At 43.4% G+C, this 19,267-nt stretch overlaps 2 protein-coding genes across 4 annotated transcripts in view; one reads left to right on the forward strand and one right to left on the reverse strand.

Moving 5' to 3' along the window:
• ARHGAP17 (Rho GTPase activating protein 17) overlaps window positions 1–19,267 on the reverse strand; it is a 126,036-nt gene that overhangs the window by 2,181 nt on the left and 104,588 nt on the right. The window contains exons 20-21 of one of the 3 annotated variants that reach the window (XM_018561563.1): window positions 14,874–15,006; window positions 1,747–1,752 (exon numbers count right to left, since the gene is read on the reverse strand). In XM_018561563.1, coding sequence (XP_018417065.1) covers window positions 14,894–15,006 — 113 coding nt within the window. In that variant the 3' untranslated portion in view covers window positions 1,747–1,752; window positions 14,874–14,893. Of the gene's footprint in view, window positions 1–1,746; window positions 1,753–14,873; window positions 15,007–16,295; window positions 16,341–19,267 lie in introns of those variants that run through there. The other 2 variants (XM_018561572.1, XM_018561580.1) reach the window with 2 other exon arrangements.
• Window positions 2,161–10,091, forward strand: LOC108790719 (uncharacterized protein C7orf62-like). The gene is made up of 8 exons (XM_018561039.1): window positions 2,161–2,244; window positions 3,076–3,148; window positions 4,053–4,156; window positions 5,163–5,220; window positions 6,374–6,570; window positions 8,149–8,308; window positions 8,741–8,817; window positions 9,963–10,091. The coding sequence occupies exons 1-8, from the start codon at window positions 2,161–2,163 to the stop codon at window positions 10,089–10,091; spliced, it is 882 nt and encodes a 293-aa protein (XP_018416541.1).

Raw genomic sequence — 19,267 nt, forward strand, 5'->3', positions numbered from 1 at the left:
GTAAGTATAGTCATTTGATTACTTGCTCTTCATAACAGAATTCAGATGACCTGATCAATAGATACATTAGAAGACTTAGAAGAAGAGTCGTTGAAATAAATTTAACACAACGCATACAAGGTAAATGTAAGAATGAACGAAAACATATGTTAAAAAATTCCTTATATACATTTTGAAAGAGAAATGGCACCATCTATTGGTGTATTCTGAATCATGAGATGAATAGAAACCTTTGATGAAATGTTGTGTTGCTTACTGTTCACAATCTAGTCAGTGTTGTGTCAATTTATTGTATTGTAAACCTCACTGGACATGTGAACCCCACAATGCCTGAGATCCCTCTCCATTCTGTGCCTAGCTTTTTAGCTCTGTAGCTGTCCCAAGTCAACTGTTTGTATGGAAAGCCCTATTATCACCTATTACCTACTCTCCTCCTTTTCTCATATGTGTTGCTTTACATCACTTTTTACGGATACCTGGTGTCCCTACACCTTCGTAATACTCTTCAAATCCCCTAGGTCAGTGTTTCTCAACATTTTTTCAGGCACAGCATCCTTTAAAAGTATTCAAAATCTTGGGGCACCCTAGTCTAAAACGCAAAAATTGTAAACATAAAAAAATGATGTCCGAGATGTGAGGCCACGTCCAGATTATAGTAGAAAAAACCCTTAAAAAAAACACAATTTTAGGGTATCTTTGAGACTGTCAATTTCCTGATATTCTCCATGGTAGCAGGACAAATTTCCACAATGTCCCCTTCATTACAGTTGTATCCTTATAATGATGGCGGTGACCCCTTAATTTTTTCTTTTTCCTCTAAACAAATTTGTATTTGAGTTAAAGTTTCTGCAGTTGTTTTTGGGTTCATCTATGTTAGTGGTTCTCAACCTGTGGGTCTCGACCCAAAAGTGGGTCGCAAACCCCTGTTGAGTGGATCCCGGCATGCCTTCTGCTGCGTTGTCCGTTCTCCTGCCGCACCGCCAGATGTTGCTGCAGCAGCCGCAGCCAGGGAGGAGCAGAGAGCAGGCGAGTGCATGCAGGGCTAAAGGTACAGAGTGGAAACAGGTCAAGTGATTTCGGGGGCTGTACAGCCGCCTGCATCACTTATAATTAGCCTGCTGATCCGTCCCAACCCCCCGCCACCGCATGGTCCATCCCCCTATGCCGGCCTCCTCCCTCCCAGCCAGCTGCCTCCCTCCCCACCATGGTTTTGGGGGACCCAGGACCACGGCAAATTATTTCAGAATGGAGAGTGGGGAGCAGACCAGACAATTTCCGTTCTGTGGTCTTCTCTGTGTTAGCAATGAGGTGGGAACGCTGTACACGGCCTTCCCATCTCAGCTGTCAAAGGAGTTGCAGCACAATGCAGTGCTAGAACTCCTGTATTGTTAGCTCCTGTGTGATAGCAATGAAGTTAAGTGAAAAAAAAGTAAAACAAATAATACTATGTGCTCAGTTTAGTTCACCATTATGAAATCCAGGACAGGCGGATACATTGTAAAAACAATGTAATTGTTTTACTTTGTATGTTTTGTGGTTTTTTTTTTGTGTGTAATACAACCTGTCAGTCTCCAGTTATATATTTAGGGTAATATAGTGGTACCATCGTTCATTCCTGAGCATGTATGCTTTATTATGAATACTCCTCTCCTCATACAAGTCTAAGGGAATATAAGCAGGCCAAATGTACCTGCAATGAGCACCTATAGACGGCCATCAACACTGGCCCTAGGAGTGACCACACAGGGCCCCTAATTGGACAATTTGGGCAAACAAAACCATTTCAAGGGGGCAAAGGTTTGAAATCTCCAGGATGTCCTTGGACGCCAGGGACAGGTGGCATCCATGGAAAGGAGCGCATGACACAATAACACTTAGGAACACCAATGCAGCTGTCTTTTGCTCCTTGTAATAATAATCATTCAGCTTATGGCAGCATGTGATGTTAATGAATGATTAATGCTCATTTTTAATGAATTCCCCCTTGTCTCTTATTCCTCAGCATCCTCCGGTGGTGATAGTTAATCTATCAGTTCTTCCCTTCCTCTTCCCTGATGTTTACCTGTCTGACTCGGTTGCTAGGATACAGCTGCTCCTCCTTCACAGGATGCCGTGGAGATCAGCGTTGCATCGGGTACCCGGAGTCCTTCAGCCTCCAGCATGGCTTCCCATAATAGATGCTCATCCACCCCAGGACTCCCCCATATCTCGGCGCTGAATGTTGTTCTGGAGATGCAGCATATGGTTTGAACAACATGTCTATTTTCTACACTTTTATGACGTATACAGGCTCACTTATCTAAACTCAGGAACAAAAATGTTATATACCGGGGCGTCCCTACCCTTTTCACCACCTAAGGTGGTCGGGGGGAGGAAGGAGGCCTCTGCATCATCTAACCCTAGGGCGTCGCTGCTTAGCTCCTGGCAACCAGTGACATCACTGGTTGCCAGGAGCTGAGCGGGGCACCAACCAGTGTGCCCTAGGTTCTCAAAAGCTCAGCAGGGAGATGTATATGGTCCATAGAAGCAACGTGTATTTGTACTAGAAGCTAATTTACTTTAAATTGCGGTGTACATCTGACAAAACTGTTGCAGGGATCCATAGGTTTAGCTTGCATAGCTGTAAAGCTGTAGATAGCTGTTTATCTATTCACTCAGTGTATGTATCTGTAGAGGAGCAGTGTTGTCACTCTGGTACAGGAGGTGTGTTAGGACATAACATAGGGGGAGGTATTTTGTAGTCCACACAGAGACCTGGGTACAATGATAACTGACAACACAGCAGCAAAAGCAGAGGGCACAGGAAGTCATCAGCGCACTGGATTTCTGGCAGGATTAACAGACGTTTTGTAAAGAGATATATATATATATACACGTAGTTTAAGGAAGTGACAGTTAAGTCCAATGAAATTTGAGAATTGCAGTCACATGATAAATAAAGAGAAGGATATTTTTCTTGCGGTAAAGATTTGTGAATTGAGCTTAATAGGTGATACCATCCGCTGTATATTCACCTGTGTGAATCTGGCACTTAGTGAACTGGGCTGTAATTGTTATCGGTTGTCATTCTTGCAGAAATCCATCACTCACAGACTGTTTTATATAGCGAAGATCTCTCCTGAGAGGAACGACTACAGCGAAATTACAGGTAATCAGACAGTATGGGGTAAAGGGCAGCAACACCTGATGGGATGTGCTGATCCAGCTCCCCTTGGCCTTCCTGCTGCAGTCCAGTCATGTGCTGTAACATAGGCATTCGGAGTGTCAGATTATATCCATCCAAAGTGCTTACATTTTAGGAAGTCACTGATTACCTGCAGACATAGGAACTGTATTGTAGGAGAGGCTGTAGGAGGGCAGCATTGCATGCAGTGACACACCCCTCTCTATTATATGGAGTCCCTCATAGATTTCTATTACAAGCAGTGCCTCATCCCTCTTTATGACATGAAATTCCTCATCCTCCCTATTATATGCAGTACCTTATCCCTCTTTCTTACAGGAAGTTCCTCATCCTATTATATGCAGTCCCTTATCCCTCTTTATTACAGGAGGTTCCTCATCCTCCCTATTATATGCAGTCCCTTATCCCTCTTTAGTTGATGAGGTTCCTCATCCTCCCTATTATATGCAGTCCCTTATCCCTCTTTATTACAGGAGGTTCCTCATCCTCCCTATTATATGCAGTCCCTTATCCCTCTTTCTTACAGGAAGTTCCTCATCCTATTATATGCAGTCCCTTATCCCTCTTTCTTACAGGAGGTTCCTCATCCTCCCTATTATATGCAGTCCCTTATCCCTCTTTAGTTGATGAGGTTCCTCATCCTCCCTATTATATGCAGTCCCTTATCCCTCTTTATTACAGGAAGTTCCTCATCCTCTCTACTACACATGCCTCTGAGGTATATGCCATCCCTCATGGATTTCTATTACATGCAGTGCCTTATCCCTCTATATCACACATAGTGCCCCATACCTCTTGTCAGTGTTTCATAGAACCACATCCAATATACAGAATAGAGAGGTTATATATGTGACTTGAATGTTGTGAGATCACTACGAGATGCTGTTCCATAAACTGCAGAAATTCAACCTGGGAGAGTCAATATCTGGCTTACTGCTGATCTATCATACCTGTGTCATCCACATCATTGAGGTAATAGTTCAGCCTTGGATAGGCTTGGTTCAGGATGCCATTTTTACCTCTGCACCTAATAATTTAAAGGGTAATTCCACCTTTTCAGGTGAATTTGGGAAAATGGAATTACACCCTCCAATCTGACCCCCTCTCGCTATTCTTACCTTTGGTTGAACGCTCCTTCCCCTCCACTGATGCCGATGTACTATCCATGCACGGAAGCACAGCCCTGTGCTCTGTATTTTGAATTTCTGTCTCCTGATCACTCTGACCAATGAGTGCTCACCATTTGCAAGCAGAATTTAAAATACAGAGGGCAGGGCTGCCCCCGTATGGAGTATGGAAGGTACAGTGGCCCCCGGCGGAGATAAAGCAGCATTCGGCCAAGGGTAAGTATAGGAAGGGGGGGCTGGGTGGGAAGGGGGCAAGAGGTGGGGGTAATTCCATTTTCCCAAATTCACCTGGGAAAGTGGAATTACCCTTTAACCTTAAGAACTACAGCAAGAGTAAGCAACCTCATCGCTTCAGCTGATGTGGAACTATAAATCCCAAGAGGCATTGCAAGACTCAGACAGCCACAGCCATGAAACTCACAAGCAGGGGCATGATGGGTTTCAGCACAGCTGGAGTGCTGAGGTTGCCTATTTCTGAACTACAGGCATAGTAACTACTCACTCCTCTAGTGACATGGAAGTCACCAGGGGGAACCAATAAAAGCTGTAGGGACCCAGGAGATAAATATACCTAGAAACATGTTTCCCTGCAGATGCCTTAGGATCAGAGTCACGTTTGTTGGGGTAGGCAGAAGGAAATGTCTTCTTCTACAGGTATGCCTTGATCTCAAAACTTAGGTGCAGTGCAAGGTTTGCTTTGAGGAAGAGACATTGTGTGAATTGTGTATTGTCAATAGCAGCCAGTCAGGTGGCAGCGTTCCATCTTCTAGCATTGGAAAAATTACAGCTGATGCCAAGAACAGATCTGACTATTGTATCTAATAACTTAGGTCTTTTTTTTTTCTCCGTAGTCTACCAGTGAAATCTTGTATGAAGTTATTCAAGATTTGGTCCACATCGAGAACATTTATGACGATCACCATGCTAAAGACCGCTACCTTTCTCCCTTTAGATTGTTGACACTTGGAAAGTTTTGAAGCCCTACCTAGAAAAAGAAAGCCTAAATATTGATCCAGTATAATATCAATAATAAATAACAATTATAATACCATAGGAAATTGAAACAAAATTTGACATTTTAATACACATATATATTTTCACTTTAAACACGTGTCAAACACAAGGCTGAATCTGGGCCCCCAGGCCATTTCATGTGGCCCTCGCACCTCTCCTGCAGCTTTAATTTTTTAAAGCTGGCGTTGTAAACAGTGCCAGGCATCATAGGAAGGTCCCCAGCAAGGGCCCAGCAGCCTTCCTGTGAATCGTGGCGCCTGTTTACAATGCCAGCCAAAAACTGCCCTCCTCTGTCACACTGCCCACACCCGCCGAGACCGACCGTGACCCCTGGTAAGACCGTACAGCCCAGCTTGGCCCCTGCACAGCCACCTGAGAGCCCACACAACCCACCATAAAACCCGCACAGCCACCTGAGAGTCCGTGCAACCCACCATAGAACCAGCACAGCCACCGGAGAGTCCGTGCAACCCACCATAGAACCAGCACAGCCACCTGAGAGTCCGTGCAACCCACCATAGAACCAGCACAGCCACCGGAGCGTCCACGCAACCCACCATAGAGCCAGCATAGCCACCGGAGCGTCCGCGTAACCCACCATAGAGCCCGCGCAACCCACCATAGAACCTGCAAAGCCACCAGAGAGTCTGCACGATTACACTAACTGACATTGTTTTTCCTAGACTTCTACTCAGAACTAGTTATAAAGGTATTACTAAAACCAATAATAATCAAATGCAGAGGCAATTATTTAATATGATAAAGAGTAGATACATTTATATAGTCGTAAAGATACAAGTGGCCCTTTGAGGGCAACCATAATGCTCTTTTGGCCGATGATGAAATAGAGTTTGACACCCCTGCTTTAAAATATGCTTGCATTCAGCACAGTGCTGGAACTGTAATCCATTTAGGATTGTTAAAGCTAGCCAAAATAGAGATTGAATAGAGCAGGGAAGGGTTAGAACCTCTTTTAGGTTTTTATTTCTGCCCCTTTGGAAAGACTTCCCATCACTCTTACACTGCCACTTCTTATGTTTTAGCTCACTTCTTCGGGAGGCCAGGATTCTCGTGGTCTCCCACAGTATCTCCAGCAGGCTCTTCCAGCAGTGGTATTTCCGCATTATAAAGCTGCCAGTCCATTATTTTGATGATTCTATGGAAGGACAATCAGAGGAGGAGGTGGTGGAAGAGTGCCTAACAAAACTGATGAAGCTTGGGACCTTCTTGTCCAAGATGCCGCATGTAAGTATTTGCTGCTAGTTCTCTTCCCTTTACAAATGTGCATGAGTATTAAAAAAGAAATAGCTCCACCTTTTAACATTGAAAAGCTGTCCTGGATCCCAAGTCCCGTGACTTCCTGAGATTTCAGTAGAAGGAAAGGCAATCCAACCACCCAACGTTTATTTGTTGCCTCCCCACTGCTCTCGTCTTTCCTGCATACAGATAAATGCCAATGCAAATACCTTTGTCCAAGAGGTCATGTCACCGCAAAGCTTCCAGTGAGTGTCTCTCTTTGTGAAGGACCAACAGCGAAACTGAATCCTTAATCCTGCGGCATCATCACACCGATGTCCATAGCTCTAAGGGGTTGTTGGTAGGGTTGCCACCTTTTCTTCAGGCCAAACCCGAACACTATAGCGCTTCACGGCAATTTGTTTGTAAAGTATACACTATGCATGTATTTTGTAAATAAACAATGGACCTAAGAGGTCAATCCCACCATGCACATATGGACACACACTCACTGGAGCTTTGTGGCCCCATAAACCACCTTAAAAAAAAAAGAAGGTATTTGCCTTCAGATTTATTACAAACTGTATGCAGGAGAGATAAAAGCAGCGGGGAAGCAACATTTTAAAACTGGGTGGTTGGATTGCCCATCACTTTAAATTATGCCATCAGTTGGCTCTAGATCAAACCGCAACACCTTAACTTTGTAGAAGGTCCTAAGACGCGAGTAGTTTATTTTAGAGAACTATGGGGTTAGGGCTTTTCCCCATAGTTCTCCCAAGGGTAATGGGAGGACACAAACTAGCGTGCTCCCGTCACCCAAAGCTCAGTATACCACGAGCATCAGCTCGCGGTATACTGAGACGCCGCAGCCGAGACGGATCCCGACTTTACTGCCGAGATTCACCCAGCTGCGGGATTGACAGCTTGCTCTGCCTATCTAGAGGCAGAGCCAGCTGAAGACTCCTAATCCCCGTCCGTTTCGCCAGTCAGCACTGGAGGATCGGAGTGGGGAGGGGAGAATCCCTGCAGGGAGCCGTGAGTGACAGTCACGGCTCTCTGCAGGGATATATCGAGAAGTGAGCGAGCGACGGTATGTGTTCGCTCACTTCCCGATCTATTGAGCTGACCTGTGACAGTTTCATTGTCACAGGTCGGCTAGAACTATGAGGATGAGTGAGTCGATTGTACAGAGCTCTGACCTCAAGCCTACTGAACACTTTTGGCTTTGGGATCAAGTGGAAAACCGTTCGTGAGCCAGATCTTCTCATCCAACATCAGAACCTGAACTTGCAAATGTTTTTTAGGGCTAAATGGGCACAATTCCTAAAGACTTGATCCAAAACCTTCTGAAAAGCCTTCCCATAAGAATGGAGGCTGCTATAGCCCCAAAGGATGGTCCAACTCCACATTAATGGCCATGGATGTGGAATGAGAGGTCCTTCAAACTCAAATTTAAGTAATGGTCAGGTGCCCACAAAGCTTTCACCTTTTTAGTGTCCATAATAAAAGTTTTACAATAGTTAGATCCTGAGGAACTGATGATGAGAGCACTGCTGCTGTTGCTTAAGCTACTTTTGATTTCTCCAGCCTGGCAGTAAAGGTCCTGGAGAGGATCTGCTTGGTTTGGCACCTGAACTGCTTGTCCAAGAAGAGGCCATCCATTTTCTCATGAAGTTTGACAGTTTTCTGAAACCAGAAGAATTCCTAGCAATGTATGACAGGCCCATGAATGCCTCCAGTGTTGCAGGTAAGGTGTACCCTATTGTTTCAATGGGGTAATAAAGCCCAACTTTAAAAAGTATGTTAGGATATTCATTCTGGGAGGTAGGAAGATGAGAGCATGAAACAGGTGATTAGGTCCAGATTAAGATTTACACTTCACAATCTGTTTAAAAACCCCTACATGAGTTGGCTTTTTAAGGACCCTTCATCGGAATTTAAATTGTAAAAGGGAATTAAATCTGGCCTGAGACAGATGTAAAGGAATGGATATTATTAACAGGAGTGTACATGAGGAACTCTGGCAGGCGGCATAGCTGCTTGGTTTGGATTTGCTTTGATGATTGAAAGCCTGATGAAGGAGATCCCTCAGAACTCAGAAAATGCATTTATGAACAATACATTTTAATCTGGACTTGATCACCTGTTTGGAACTCTTCTTTCTACATCCCATACTCAGAGAGCCAATCAGTAGACCTTGTGTACCTAAGAGATGCAATCTTTGGAAGCCTACCCATATGGAAAGGTTCCTTTACAGTAAGGGCTAAGAAAATGTAGAACAGACTTCCAGAAGCCGGTTCTTGACAACCCTGAAGATTGATAAAAAAAAGGGCTGAACTTGCTTCTAAATGCTTAAAATATATAACTGGCTATTAATACCGATACGAAATAACACTGTAGAATGTTGATCCAGGGAGTATCCTAGCACTAGGGATTGGGAAGGCATTTCTACTATGTTGGAGACCATTGCGCTTTATAAAAGGTTTGTTGCCTTCCTTTACTGATTTTTGTCTTTTCGTTTGACTTAAAGTGGCACCAAACTTAAAAATGTATCTTATTTCTGCATCATTTAGCTGTAGATCCTCAAATCCTCTCTGAATTGATGCTGATACTGTCCTTCCTTCTGAAGGGGCACTACTTTTGTTCCCCATGTGTGTGTTGTAAAATAGTCACCGCTCCAAGCTCACCCCCATAGTGGACTACAATCTCAATACAAATGGAGTAAACTAAACTTGAGATTGTAGTCCATCACAGGAGTGAGCTTGGAGCGGTGACTACTTTACAACATACACATGGCGTAGCCCCCCTCCAGAAGGAAGGACAGCCTCAGCACCAATTTAGAGATGATTTGAGGATCTACAGCCGAGTGATACACAAATAAGATTGTTGTTAATAGTGAAGGTACTTAAATGCATTTTTAAGATTAAACTGAATTTAATGTCACTTTAGGTGACTTTCTTTTAAGCTAATGATATAATGTCCCTAGAGTCGGATTAGCTACTGTCTCCACTTACACTTCTAAATCTCTGCTGTACCTCTATGTGAGGCAGAGATGGCAAAGTAGGGGCAGTGAAAGTTTTGGCTGATCAGACTCTGCAGAAGCATACTTCAGGAGATTCCCAGCTTCAAAACCCAACATTTGGAACCACAGACATGCCCTGACTGTCTATGGTGGTGGGACAGGTATTCTAAACCCCAAAAAACATCATACAGTTGCCACCTATTCTGGGGTTCATTTTATGCCCCAGAAGAAAAACCCAATTTCTTTATTATTAAAAACATTGGCAGCGAGGTTCATTTTTACTGGCCAAGTGGCAACCCTTTTAACACAGCATGAAATTATCCTCAAAGTACTTTACCACGATTTGGCTTATCTGTTTTATTTACCATTTTCTTTGCAGATCAACAATGGCCAGTCTCTGAACACTTCTACCTATAGTGGCCAAGTTTGTCCCTCTTCATCCATTTTGACATCGGCTGCATTTACAGCAAAGCTTGCCGGTTTCAACCTCAAAATAGTCCTGGATTGAATGAATATTAAAACGTTACCATATAAATAAAGATTGCGTAGCATTTAAAGAAAAAAGAGCTCCAGTGTGAAAATACACAATGACACCAGACACATTATGTTTACCTCACAACCATATTTTATTTCCTCAGAAACAGGAAATATATATTTAACAGAAACCTCCTTTAAGTGTGCCAAAAATATATAATTTATATTACATTGTCTTTTCAACCATATCCAAAGCGCTTAAACTGCCTCACACCTGCGCCTGGCCAAAGAAAAAAAAGTGAAACCGTGAGGCCTAGAGTCTGTACAATTTGCATATAATATATTTATAAACTGGTTTAACAAAATCTGCTATGACCAAAAAAAGCAAAAAGAAAAAAAAAATAAACAGCCATTCTTAAGAGTGTGACTGACGCTGACAAAAGCCAAAAATATCGACATTTGGGGGAAAATTCAATAATAGTGGGTATCGTCTCTTGCCCATAACAACTAATCACATGCTTGCTCTCCATTTCCAACCTGCAGCTGTCCAATGCTTGCTATGGCCAAGAAAAACCGTACTCCAATTCCTAATATTAGTCATGGTGATAATTGTGGAAATATTTCATTTTGTGCCTTAAAAGTGGCACTCGCCCAGTGTGTGGGCCCCATGATGAGATCAGAGTGTATGAGTGAAGAATGGTCTTGGTCTGTTCTGGCCAGCCAATCATCTGTGTGGACAACAAGGCCATGGACAATTCTTAATAAAGGCACTTTTAATCAGACCAAGCATGCCTAAAGGTTGTAGTATGTCCACTCACACTGTACTAGAAGCTATGGGCAACCCATACAAGTCTCCAAATAAGATACGTTCCAACATGACCCCGGTAAAGAGGAAGAAAATAAGAGGTTGGGGTGGTGGTTGTTACGTTAGCTGTAATGATCTCTTAAACTATCTGTGGTATAGAACTGATAAAAGTAAAGTCAATTTTACTTTATACATACAATACGAATATTCCAAAACTTGTACGTAGTGATCTAAACCTGTACAGAGCTTGACATATTTAACAAAGTATTTACATTCCATCATGGTCTAACCCAATGCACCCGTGATCAGACATTATAAGCAGGATAGAGGAGGAGGACTGGAACGGTCCATCAGATATCATACAGGATGTCAGCTGTATGAAAACATCTTTCTAGCTCTAACGCTAAGCCTTAAAAGTAGAACGTTTATCGAGCATTTACTAAGAATTTAGTATGCGTCTGTAGAAAGCCCTTTGTCTACCAAAATGTGTCAAATGAGAACCAAAGCGTTTACGAAGTGATGATGGGTATTTGTTGACTATAAACAGGTTCTGCAATTGTAGAAAAGTCTATGGGAATTCAAAAACTGCTTGAAGCAGGTCAAATCGAAAAACCACAGGGAGGTCAAATGTTGGCCATAAGGTGGTCAAATGCAGGTCAAATACACCCATCAATGAATTCTGAATAATCTCAGATGTTGAACTGATGCCCAAAGTCCAGTGTCAACAGGAGCAGTTAACTGTTTAACCCCTTACCGCCGGTTGGACACATATGTAGCATCCTTATTTCGATCTGCCACATATAGATGTTGCTGCCTTATGCTGGATGCATGCTTATGTGCACCCCAGTACTATGATCAAGCTGTCATCAACAGCTCCTGGTCACACATTAACGATAGGGACCCGTAGGGCGCCAATCACATTGATCACAAGATCAGTATGCCCATGAAATACCTTTGGCATTTAGAGCTCTTAAAGAGCCAGCAGGAAGGAGTTAAACCTGGAGTTGGCATTCCTATAAAGATCTGCATTCAACCATCCCAGAAAGGAAATAATGGGTACCTAATGACACAATAGCTCTGTATAGAAATGATTTTGTGTATGGAATCATTCCAGTGGTGTAAATCTATATATTTTATTTATACACAGGATATTCTGATAGCAGATAGAAAATATATAATAGTTTTTTACATTCAAATTGGTTTTATTGTAACAAGAAAGAGTAGGCTTTGTTGGGAAACAGGCCATGTTCACACAAGCACCAATGGGGCGGGCTTGATGACATCTACTACTACTACCAAGCACTTCCGAAGCCCCGGGCTCAATACACCATACGCCAGGTACTATGTCAGGCTATGGGTAACCATTCACCTGAACAGTCCCCCTCCTGCTGTACTCGTCCTAGGAGAGCAGTAGAAGCACAGCCTAACAGAGGCTGAATTAACACAAGAGCAGAATTCAGTCCTGTATCCTCCAATGTGTGAACAAAACCTTAAAGTGCAACTCTGGCCAAGTACACATTGGGAACATATATATGTAACAAATAACTGTAAAGTAATACACAAACTCTTGTGATCCCCCCCACTGGCATCTCAAACAGCTACATAGCATGCAGAGGCAGACACACCAGATTGCAGAGCAGATATCCCATGCTGCAAGCCTGCTTTGAAGCCAGCCTGAACGAGAAACTGTTCTAACAACTTTTGATGGAAGATTGAAAGTGAAACGAAGGGTGTTTTTATAGATTTGCCTGAAAATATTCTTTAATATTATACATAATATGGTCTATAGTCACATACAGAAGACATTACTTTCCAATGGAAAAGGGAGTGCTCCTAGTTTGAAGATTAAGGCAAACCTCCTGCTTGCTACAGGCAAGGTCATTTTTCCATTGCGCCAATGGCTATAAAATGAATGATTTTGGTAGGTGGTAAATGTTATAGATATAACTGGCGTACATGGCAACTAGCTTTATGAGTGGACGAGCACCTGGCTATAGCAGGCAAGCATGGACTAACCTGAGCTGATTCTATTAGTAATCCTTTAGGGCTGGTAACTTAAAAGGAGAACTATGGGGTTAGGGCTTTTCCCCATAGTTCTCCTTAGGGTAACGGGAGGACACAAACTAGCATCCCCACGTCACACGAGGCTCAGTATACCGCGAGCAGCTGCTCGCGGTATACTAAGATGCCGCAGCTAAAGCGGATCCCGACAATTATGTCTGGATCCGCCCAGCTCCCTGACTGACAGCTGGCTCTGCCTATCTAGAGGCAGAGCCAGCTGTACCCACTTTAAGAATATCTCACAAGAAGGATAAAAAAAAAGTGGGAAAGCTTTGTTCTTCTCATGGAGGTTGCAAAGCATAATAATGGAATAGTATAAAGTTCTAAATTGATAAATGCACTGCCAATCCTTGTCCAAGTACTCAGACCACAAACCACACCATCATGGGAGTAACAGGCCCCAAGATATGCACTTCATATATGCAAGACGACCAGCTGAAAACCAACATATTACAAGTGGGAGTGGCCAACATACATTTTTATTGTAAAGCTGAATAGCAAATGCCAGCTTACAATGCAAAATATCAGTTTGTCAAAGTGGCAAAGTTAGCAGCATGTATCCGAGACTGTTAAAGCGCATGCAAACCCAAAATTTATTTTTCGATGTTTGGCATCAGGTCTCACTGTATACAGTTTTCAAAAATCATTTTTTGTGAATCTGTCGCAAATTTTCTTACCTGGAGATACTGCCAGTAGCAACTTCCTGTTGCAGGCTGACAATGTTAAGCAGCTGCCTTGCAAGAAGCGGTAGAGCTGTCAGCATGCCATGAGTCCTCCTTCAGTTGGCTATTGGCCTACCTTCAGGTTTGCTCGGTAGGCTGCCCAATGGTCAACTGAAGAAGCAGCACTCATGGCAGTCTGACCACACTACTGCCAATTATAAGGCAGTGGTTTAGTGCTGTCAACCTGCAACAGGAAGTGCTGTTACTGGCAGGATCCCCAGGTAAGAAACTTTGCAACAGATTCACAAAATTGATTTGTTTCAATAAACCAATTTGCATAAGAAAACTGCATACAGTAGAGCATGATGGCAAACCTACTGAAATGTTTTTGTTTTTATGGTTCACATACACTTTAAAACTTTGTATACAGATGTTGGAACATGCCCACAGCCTCAAACATTCTTTGGCCTATCTCTTTCCAAAACAATTTTGAGACTGAAAAGAACAATCTGGTTGCTCTGCTCAACAGTGGTAATGGCCTATCAGAAGCTATACACGGCCTCTGCCGATATCTTATTATTTACGAAGAAAATGAATAAAAAGGTCAGGGGAAGGAAAAACAATTTTGGTTTTAATGGGGGTTTCAGCAGCAAGATTCTTCTAGAAAGCCCAGAGGCTGTTTCCAAGTCCAGCAAACGCAGCCTTGAACAAAGAACAGCGTCAATTTAAAATTATTTTCCCCCCTTTGCTTACAAATGTGCCCAATAAGGGAGTGTGTATTTCCAGGTTTCTATCCTACAGATGGTAACTGAAACCAGCAGTTCCCAAACAACTATGTGCCTATGACGTTAGTAATTCTCTTAGCATCAGTTAACACGCCCTCAACCTCTGAATGCATATTGAAGCCTAAAGGTTTATTATGAAAACCGATAATTGTGAAGGTACGAGCACTACGCAGTCCCATTCCTACTACAGTGGCAGTTCAAGCCCAACTGGCCCCCGACAGGTTTATAGCAAGGATAGACATTTAAATGTGGTGGTGGAATGTCTGTAGAAGCTTCTATCCCGTACAGCTAAATACTTTATTACTAGTGGCATAAAATAAGTATATTGAAGGGATTGTCCAATCAGTCCCTGCGGCCAGGGTTGCACGATCTTCAAAGCCAAGACACATCAGGTCATTCAAACTTTAAAGGCATCTTCCAACAAAACGACAGACGGTAAAAGCTTCTCACTGTTGGATCTTGACATGACAACCGAAATGGGTCAGCAGGGCTGTCTAAGGGAACGCAGAAGATTCCGCCTCCTTTACAGAGCTGTGCTCTCGACCTCGGTATCGAGAAGGGCGACCGGCAGCTGAGGAGGGTCTGCGACGGGGACTGGGCACACAGAATCAGCGACAGGCTGTGCTAATATTGGATCTGGAAAGAGAAATAAAGAAGACAAAACAGGAAAGAAAAAAAAAACAAAAAAACATTTTCATTGCAGCAAAAGAAATACATTTAGGAAAGACGACATTCTTCAATCCCTATAAGGCTGAACGGAAATATATCCTTAGTAATGCGAGATGCATTTACAAGCTATGAATTCAAATCTATCTTTGCCTAACACATGGTGCTTTGTCGGCGTCACTGTAGTTGAGGACAGCAGGCACTTTATAGTACCCTGACCGTCTATTTGGTAATCATGGCACCTACAGACCAGGTTAGAATTCTGTATTTTTAGGGCACATCTCAAAAGTTCTCACCATCACATGCTAAAAACTCAGGTTTCCCACCTAAAAAAAAAATGTAATACCATTGCCAACCAAATCAGCTTTCTTCAGTTTGACCCAAGCATGTGATTCATTGGTTGGAATGGATTAGAGCACCTCCCTTCTTTTTAAGCTTGTGAAGTGCAATGTAAAGCTGACCTGTGGACTGCACACACTGGGGTCAGCCATTTTATTGGTGGGGCAACATTGTCAGAAAACAGCGGGCCTCATGGATAAAAATGCCTGTATTGACTATATCAACCAATCAGATGCTGGCTTTTATCTCCTAAGCTGCGCTTGAGGAACGACAGCTGATATCGGATTGGTTTGCCCTAGATATAGAATGCTTTGCTCCCACACATGATGCCCAGTGATGGCACTCAGAAGGGAGTCTAAGCTTTGTCTATTAGTAATGTTACTAGTACCTTACAAACTCAGACTACATCAAAATGGCTGCGTGTAGTGTGTGAAGGTGACAAGTCTTCTTAATGGACCTCACAGATTGCAGAATGTTTCAGGAATATCAAAGGATATTTGTGGGATTTGGTTAATGTGGTAGTGAAAATCATATCTGAAACGCAAGCCCGGTGTAAGAGCAAACATGTCGGGGGCAATAGTTTAGACTGAGGCCAGTCCTAGAAGACTATACTAGAATAGAGCTAACTGGTCCCTGCAGAGACTGCAAGCTAAAAGCAGTGTAAGGACAATAGCATAACACAAACCTGTGTAGGTTTAATCACAACAGCTTGTGCGCTCTCGCGTTCCACGTGATAATCACGCAGTCTAGAAGGAAGCAAGCCAAATGCCTGTGGAGCCCACATGCTGTATTAGTAAGTGCACACAAGCCTGGTTAGGGCCACACATGGTTAGTACCCAGCACAAGTGAGAGAAATCATGATTGGAGGGCAGGTGTCAGATGAGTGTATGTTTTGGCCAATCACGTGCCTCATTCCTTACCATTTTCCAAAGTCAAGTGTTTACTGATAAAGCCCCATCAAACATCTGAGTTGGTCAATAAAATTATTTACAGTTAGAAACCTGATACAGGGAAACATGTTAAGCCAAATATTTTTGAGCTACTTGCTCTAAAGGCAGCCATCTTGCTGGCTGAGCTAAATAATCAATATATCAGTTTGGCACATAGAGTAGTAACAGGGAACTGACTGGCTGCCTGTCCTTTGTGTAATGGTTAACAAGAAAAAATGGCTGCCTGCAGCGGGCTCCATGATCTCTCTGAAGGAAGTACTGCTCTTGATGCTCTTAGTAAGCTATCAGGTTCTTCCTTTCTTTCATCTCTACAGTACTAATGCTTAAAGGAAAGGAGGTGAGTGGTTCCCCCGAGAAAATAGAACCATACTTTGTGTGTGAAAAAGAAATAAGGAACCATTATGGATTCTTCTAAGAGTGGAGGATGGTTAGGTCCTTTGTCAAATTTCTACTGCCACTGGGGAGATTTCCCCCCATTTCTTTCACACACCTGAAAGGAAGTCTAAGAAAGTCCCACCTAGGACAATTATCACCATGTAGACCCATAGAGGAATTTCCCCTCATTCCTGTCCAGACAAAGCAAGGGAGTACAAGTAAATGTCCATGATAACATGGCAGTTATTGCTAGCATAGATGAACCGTTTAGGATATATCCTTCTACTTCCTGTTCCTTTCTACTTCCTGTTCCTATCACAAGTGTCAACTTTTGGTTTCCTTCACTTCCTTTTCCAGTGACAGCTGTAATACTTTTTAATGGTCATACCTAGGGGATGCACCGATACCGAGTATTTGGGCGAGTACTCGTACTCGCCCGAATGCTCAGATACCTTCCCCGATCCCGGAACTTAAGAAGAAATATATTTTTTGGGTATGCTGTGTTAATATGAGAACACAACAAACATAAAGAGGGGTTTTCTCATATTTGACTCCAAAAGTGGAAATGCACCAAGTCATTTAAAAAGAACCTGTCATTAAAGGAGAACTATGGGGTTAGGGCTTTTCCCCATAGTTCTCCTAAGGGTAACGAGAGGACACAAACTAGCTTCCTCCCGTCACCCAAAGCTCAGTATACCGCGAGCCACAGCTCACGGTATACTGAGACAACGCAGCCGGAACGGATCCCAACATTGCTTTTGAGACCCACCCAGCTGCAGGATTGACAGCTGGCTCTGCCTATCCAGAGACAGAGCCAGCTGTGCACGCCCCCTCCCCCGTCCGTTCCGCCGGTCAGCGCTGGAGGATCGGAGCAGGGAGGGGGGAATCCAGTCACTCCCCTATCACGGCTCTCTGTAGTGACATGATCAAGAAGTGAGCTGCGCCGTTATGTGTTCGCTCAGGTCGGCTAGAACTATGCGGATGAGTGAAAATCACTCGCCTCATAGTTCTCCTTTAAAGGATTTCGGCATTTTTAGGTCAAAACAATTTTTCACAAAGCTTACTAGGGCTGTTGCAAGTTACTACTCTGACATATTGAACACCGGTTCTTACAAGATGGCTCGCTTAAAGGGTCAGGCCACCTAAGGCCTGGTTCACACCTGGGCGTTTTACAGCGCGTTCCTACGCGCTGTAAAACGCTCAACATGTGAAAACCAATGATTGCCTATGGGCATGGTTCCCACCTGGGTGTTTTACAGCACGTAGGAACGCACTGTAAAACGCCCAAAGAAGTACAGGAGCTTCTTTGGGGCGTATTTGTCGCGCGTATCCATTAGGATATATCGGGATAGCCCTCGAAAACACGCATTTCTTTTAACGCAAATCGCTGTAAAACGCACGCCACGAAACGCACGGCAAACGCGCATATTCCGTACGCCCAGATGTGAACCCAGCCTAAAAGCGATATTTGTATAGGTAGAGTCGGGTGGGCTGCGCCAGCCCCTGGCTTCTCATATGTCTTGGATTCTCCAACAGCGAGATCTTAGCATAATTCCTGAAGCTGTTGCTGTCCACTTGGGAGTTTGGGGTATTTCAACCCACCTTTGTGTGTTTAGGCCCCACTTGTAACATTCTCCATAAGAGAATGCAGGGATGGTGGAGACACCTCATAATGCGCACAGCAAGAGTGCAGACCCAGGACCTCAGTGCAGGGATGGTGGGAGCCCTTTATAATGGGTATAGCAAAGTGCAGGTCCGGGAACTCAGTGCAGGGATGGTGGGGACCCCTCATAATGGGCACAGCAGGGGTGCAGACCTGTTAAACCAGTGCAGGGATGGTGGGAGCTCCTCATAATGGGCACATCAGGTATGCAGATCCAGGAATTCAGCACAGGGATGGTGGGGGCCCTTCTTAATGGGTACATCAGGTAAAACAGACCCAGGAACTCAGCACAGGGATTGTATGAGCCCTCATAGTGGGCACATCAGGTATGCAGACCTGAGATCTCACCAACAGAGTCCCTGAGACATACAGAAAAATGTCTAGTGGTTAAACTGTCGAGCCCATATCATAAACCGCAATACCTGTTTCAAATGGACTGACCATGGGTATCATTTTAATGTTAATACCTGTTTATCGATTGTGTCATTAAATGAAGCAGTTAAGATAAAAACATTTCGAAGTACACACATGCAAAACACGTTTGTGGTCGCATGTATGTAAAACTATGACCGTGCAATGTTAAATGCCATAGGGGATGCAATAAAATATATTTGAAAGCATAAACATATATAAAACAACATTTGAGAACAATTATGAAAATTGGTACACAGATACTTATGCAGAAAAGGCGCTTTAACAGCCAGCCGTGTGATGGCTTTGAACGTACAAAGTATGTGAAAGCATTCAGTTGGCTGGCTCTTGCCTCTATAATGCTATAATCTGTGCATCAGTTTTGAGCAATGTTGTCAATATGGTATCACTATTGTACCGGCTACAATCACTTACACTAGTCCGAGTGTCTACACGTGAGGTGAACATAGCCAACTACCATGCAAACTAAAAC

Source organism: Nanorana parkeri, unplaced genomic scaffold (assembly GCF_000935625.1).
Source record: "Nanorana parkeri isolate BGI_ZX_2015 unplaced genomic scaffold, ASM93562v1 scaffold19, whole genome shotgun sequence".
Classification (NCBI taxonomy): Eukaryota; Metazoa; Chordata; class Amphibia; order Anura; family Dicroglossidae; genus Nanorana; species Nanorana parkeri.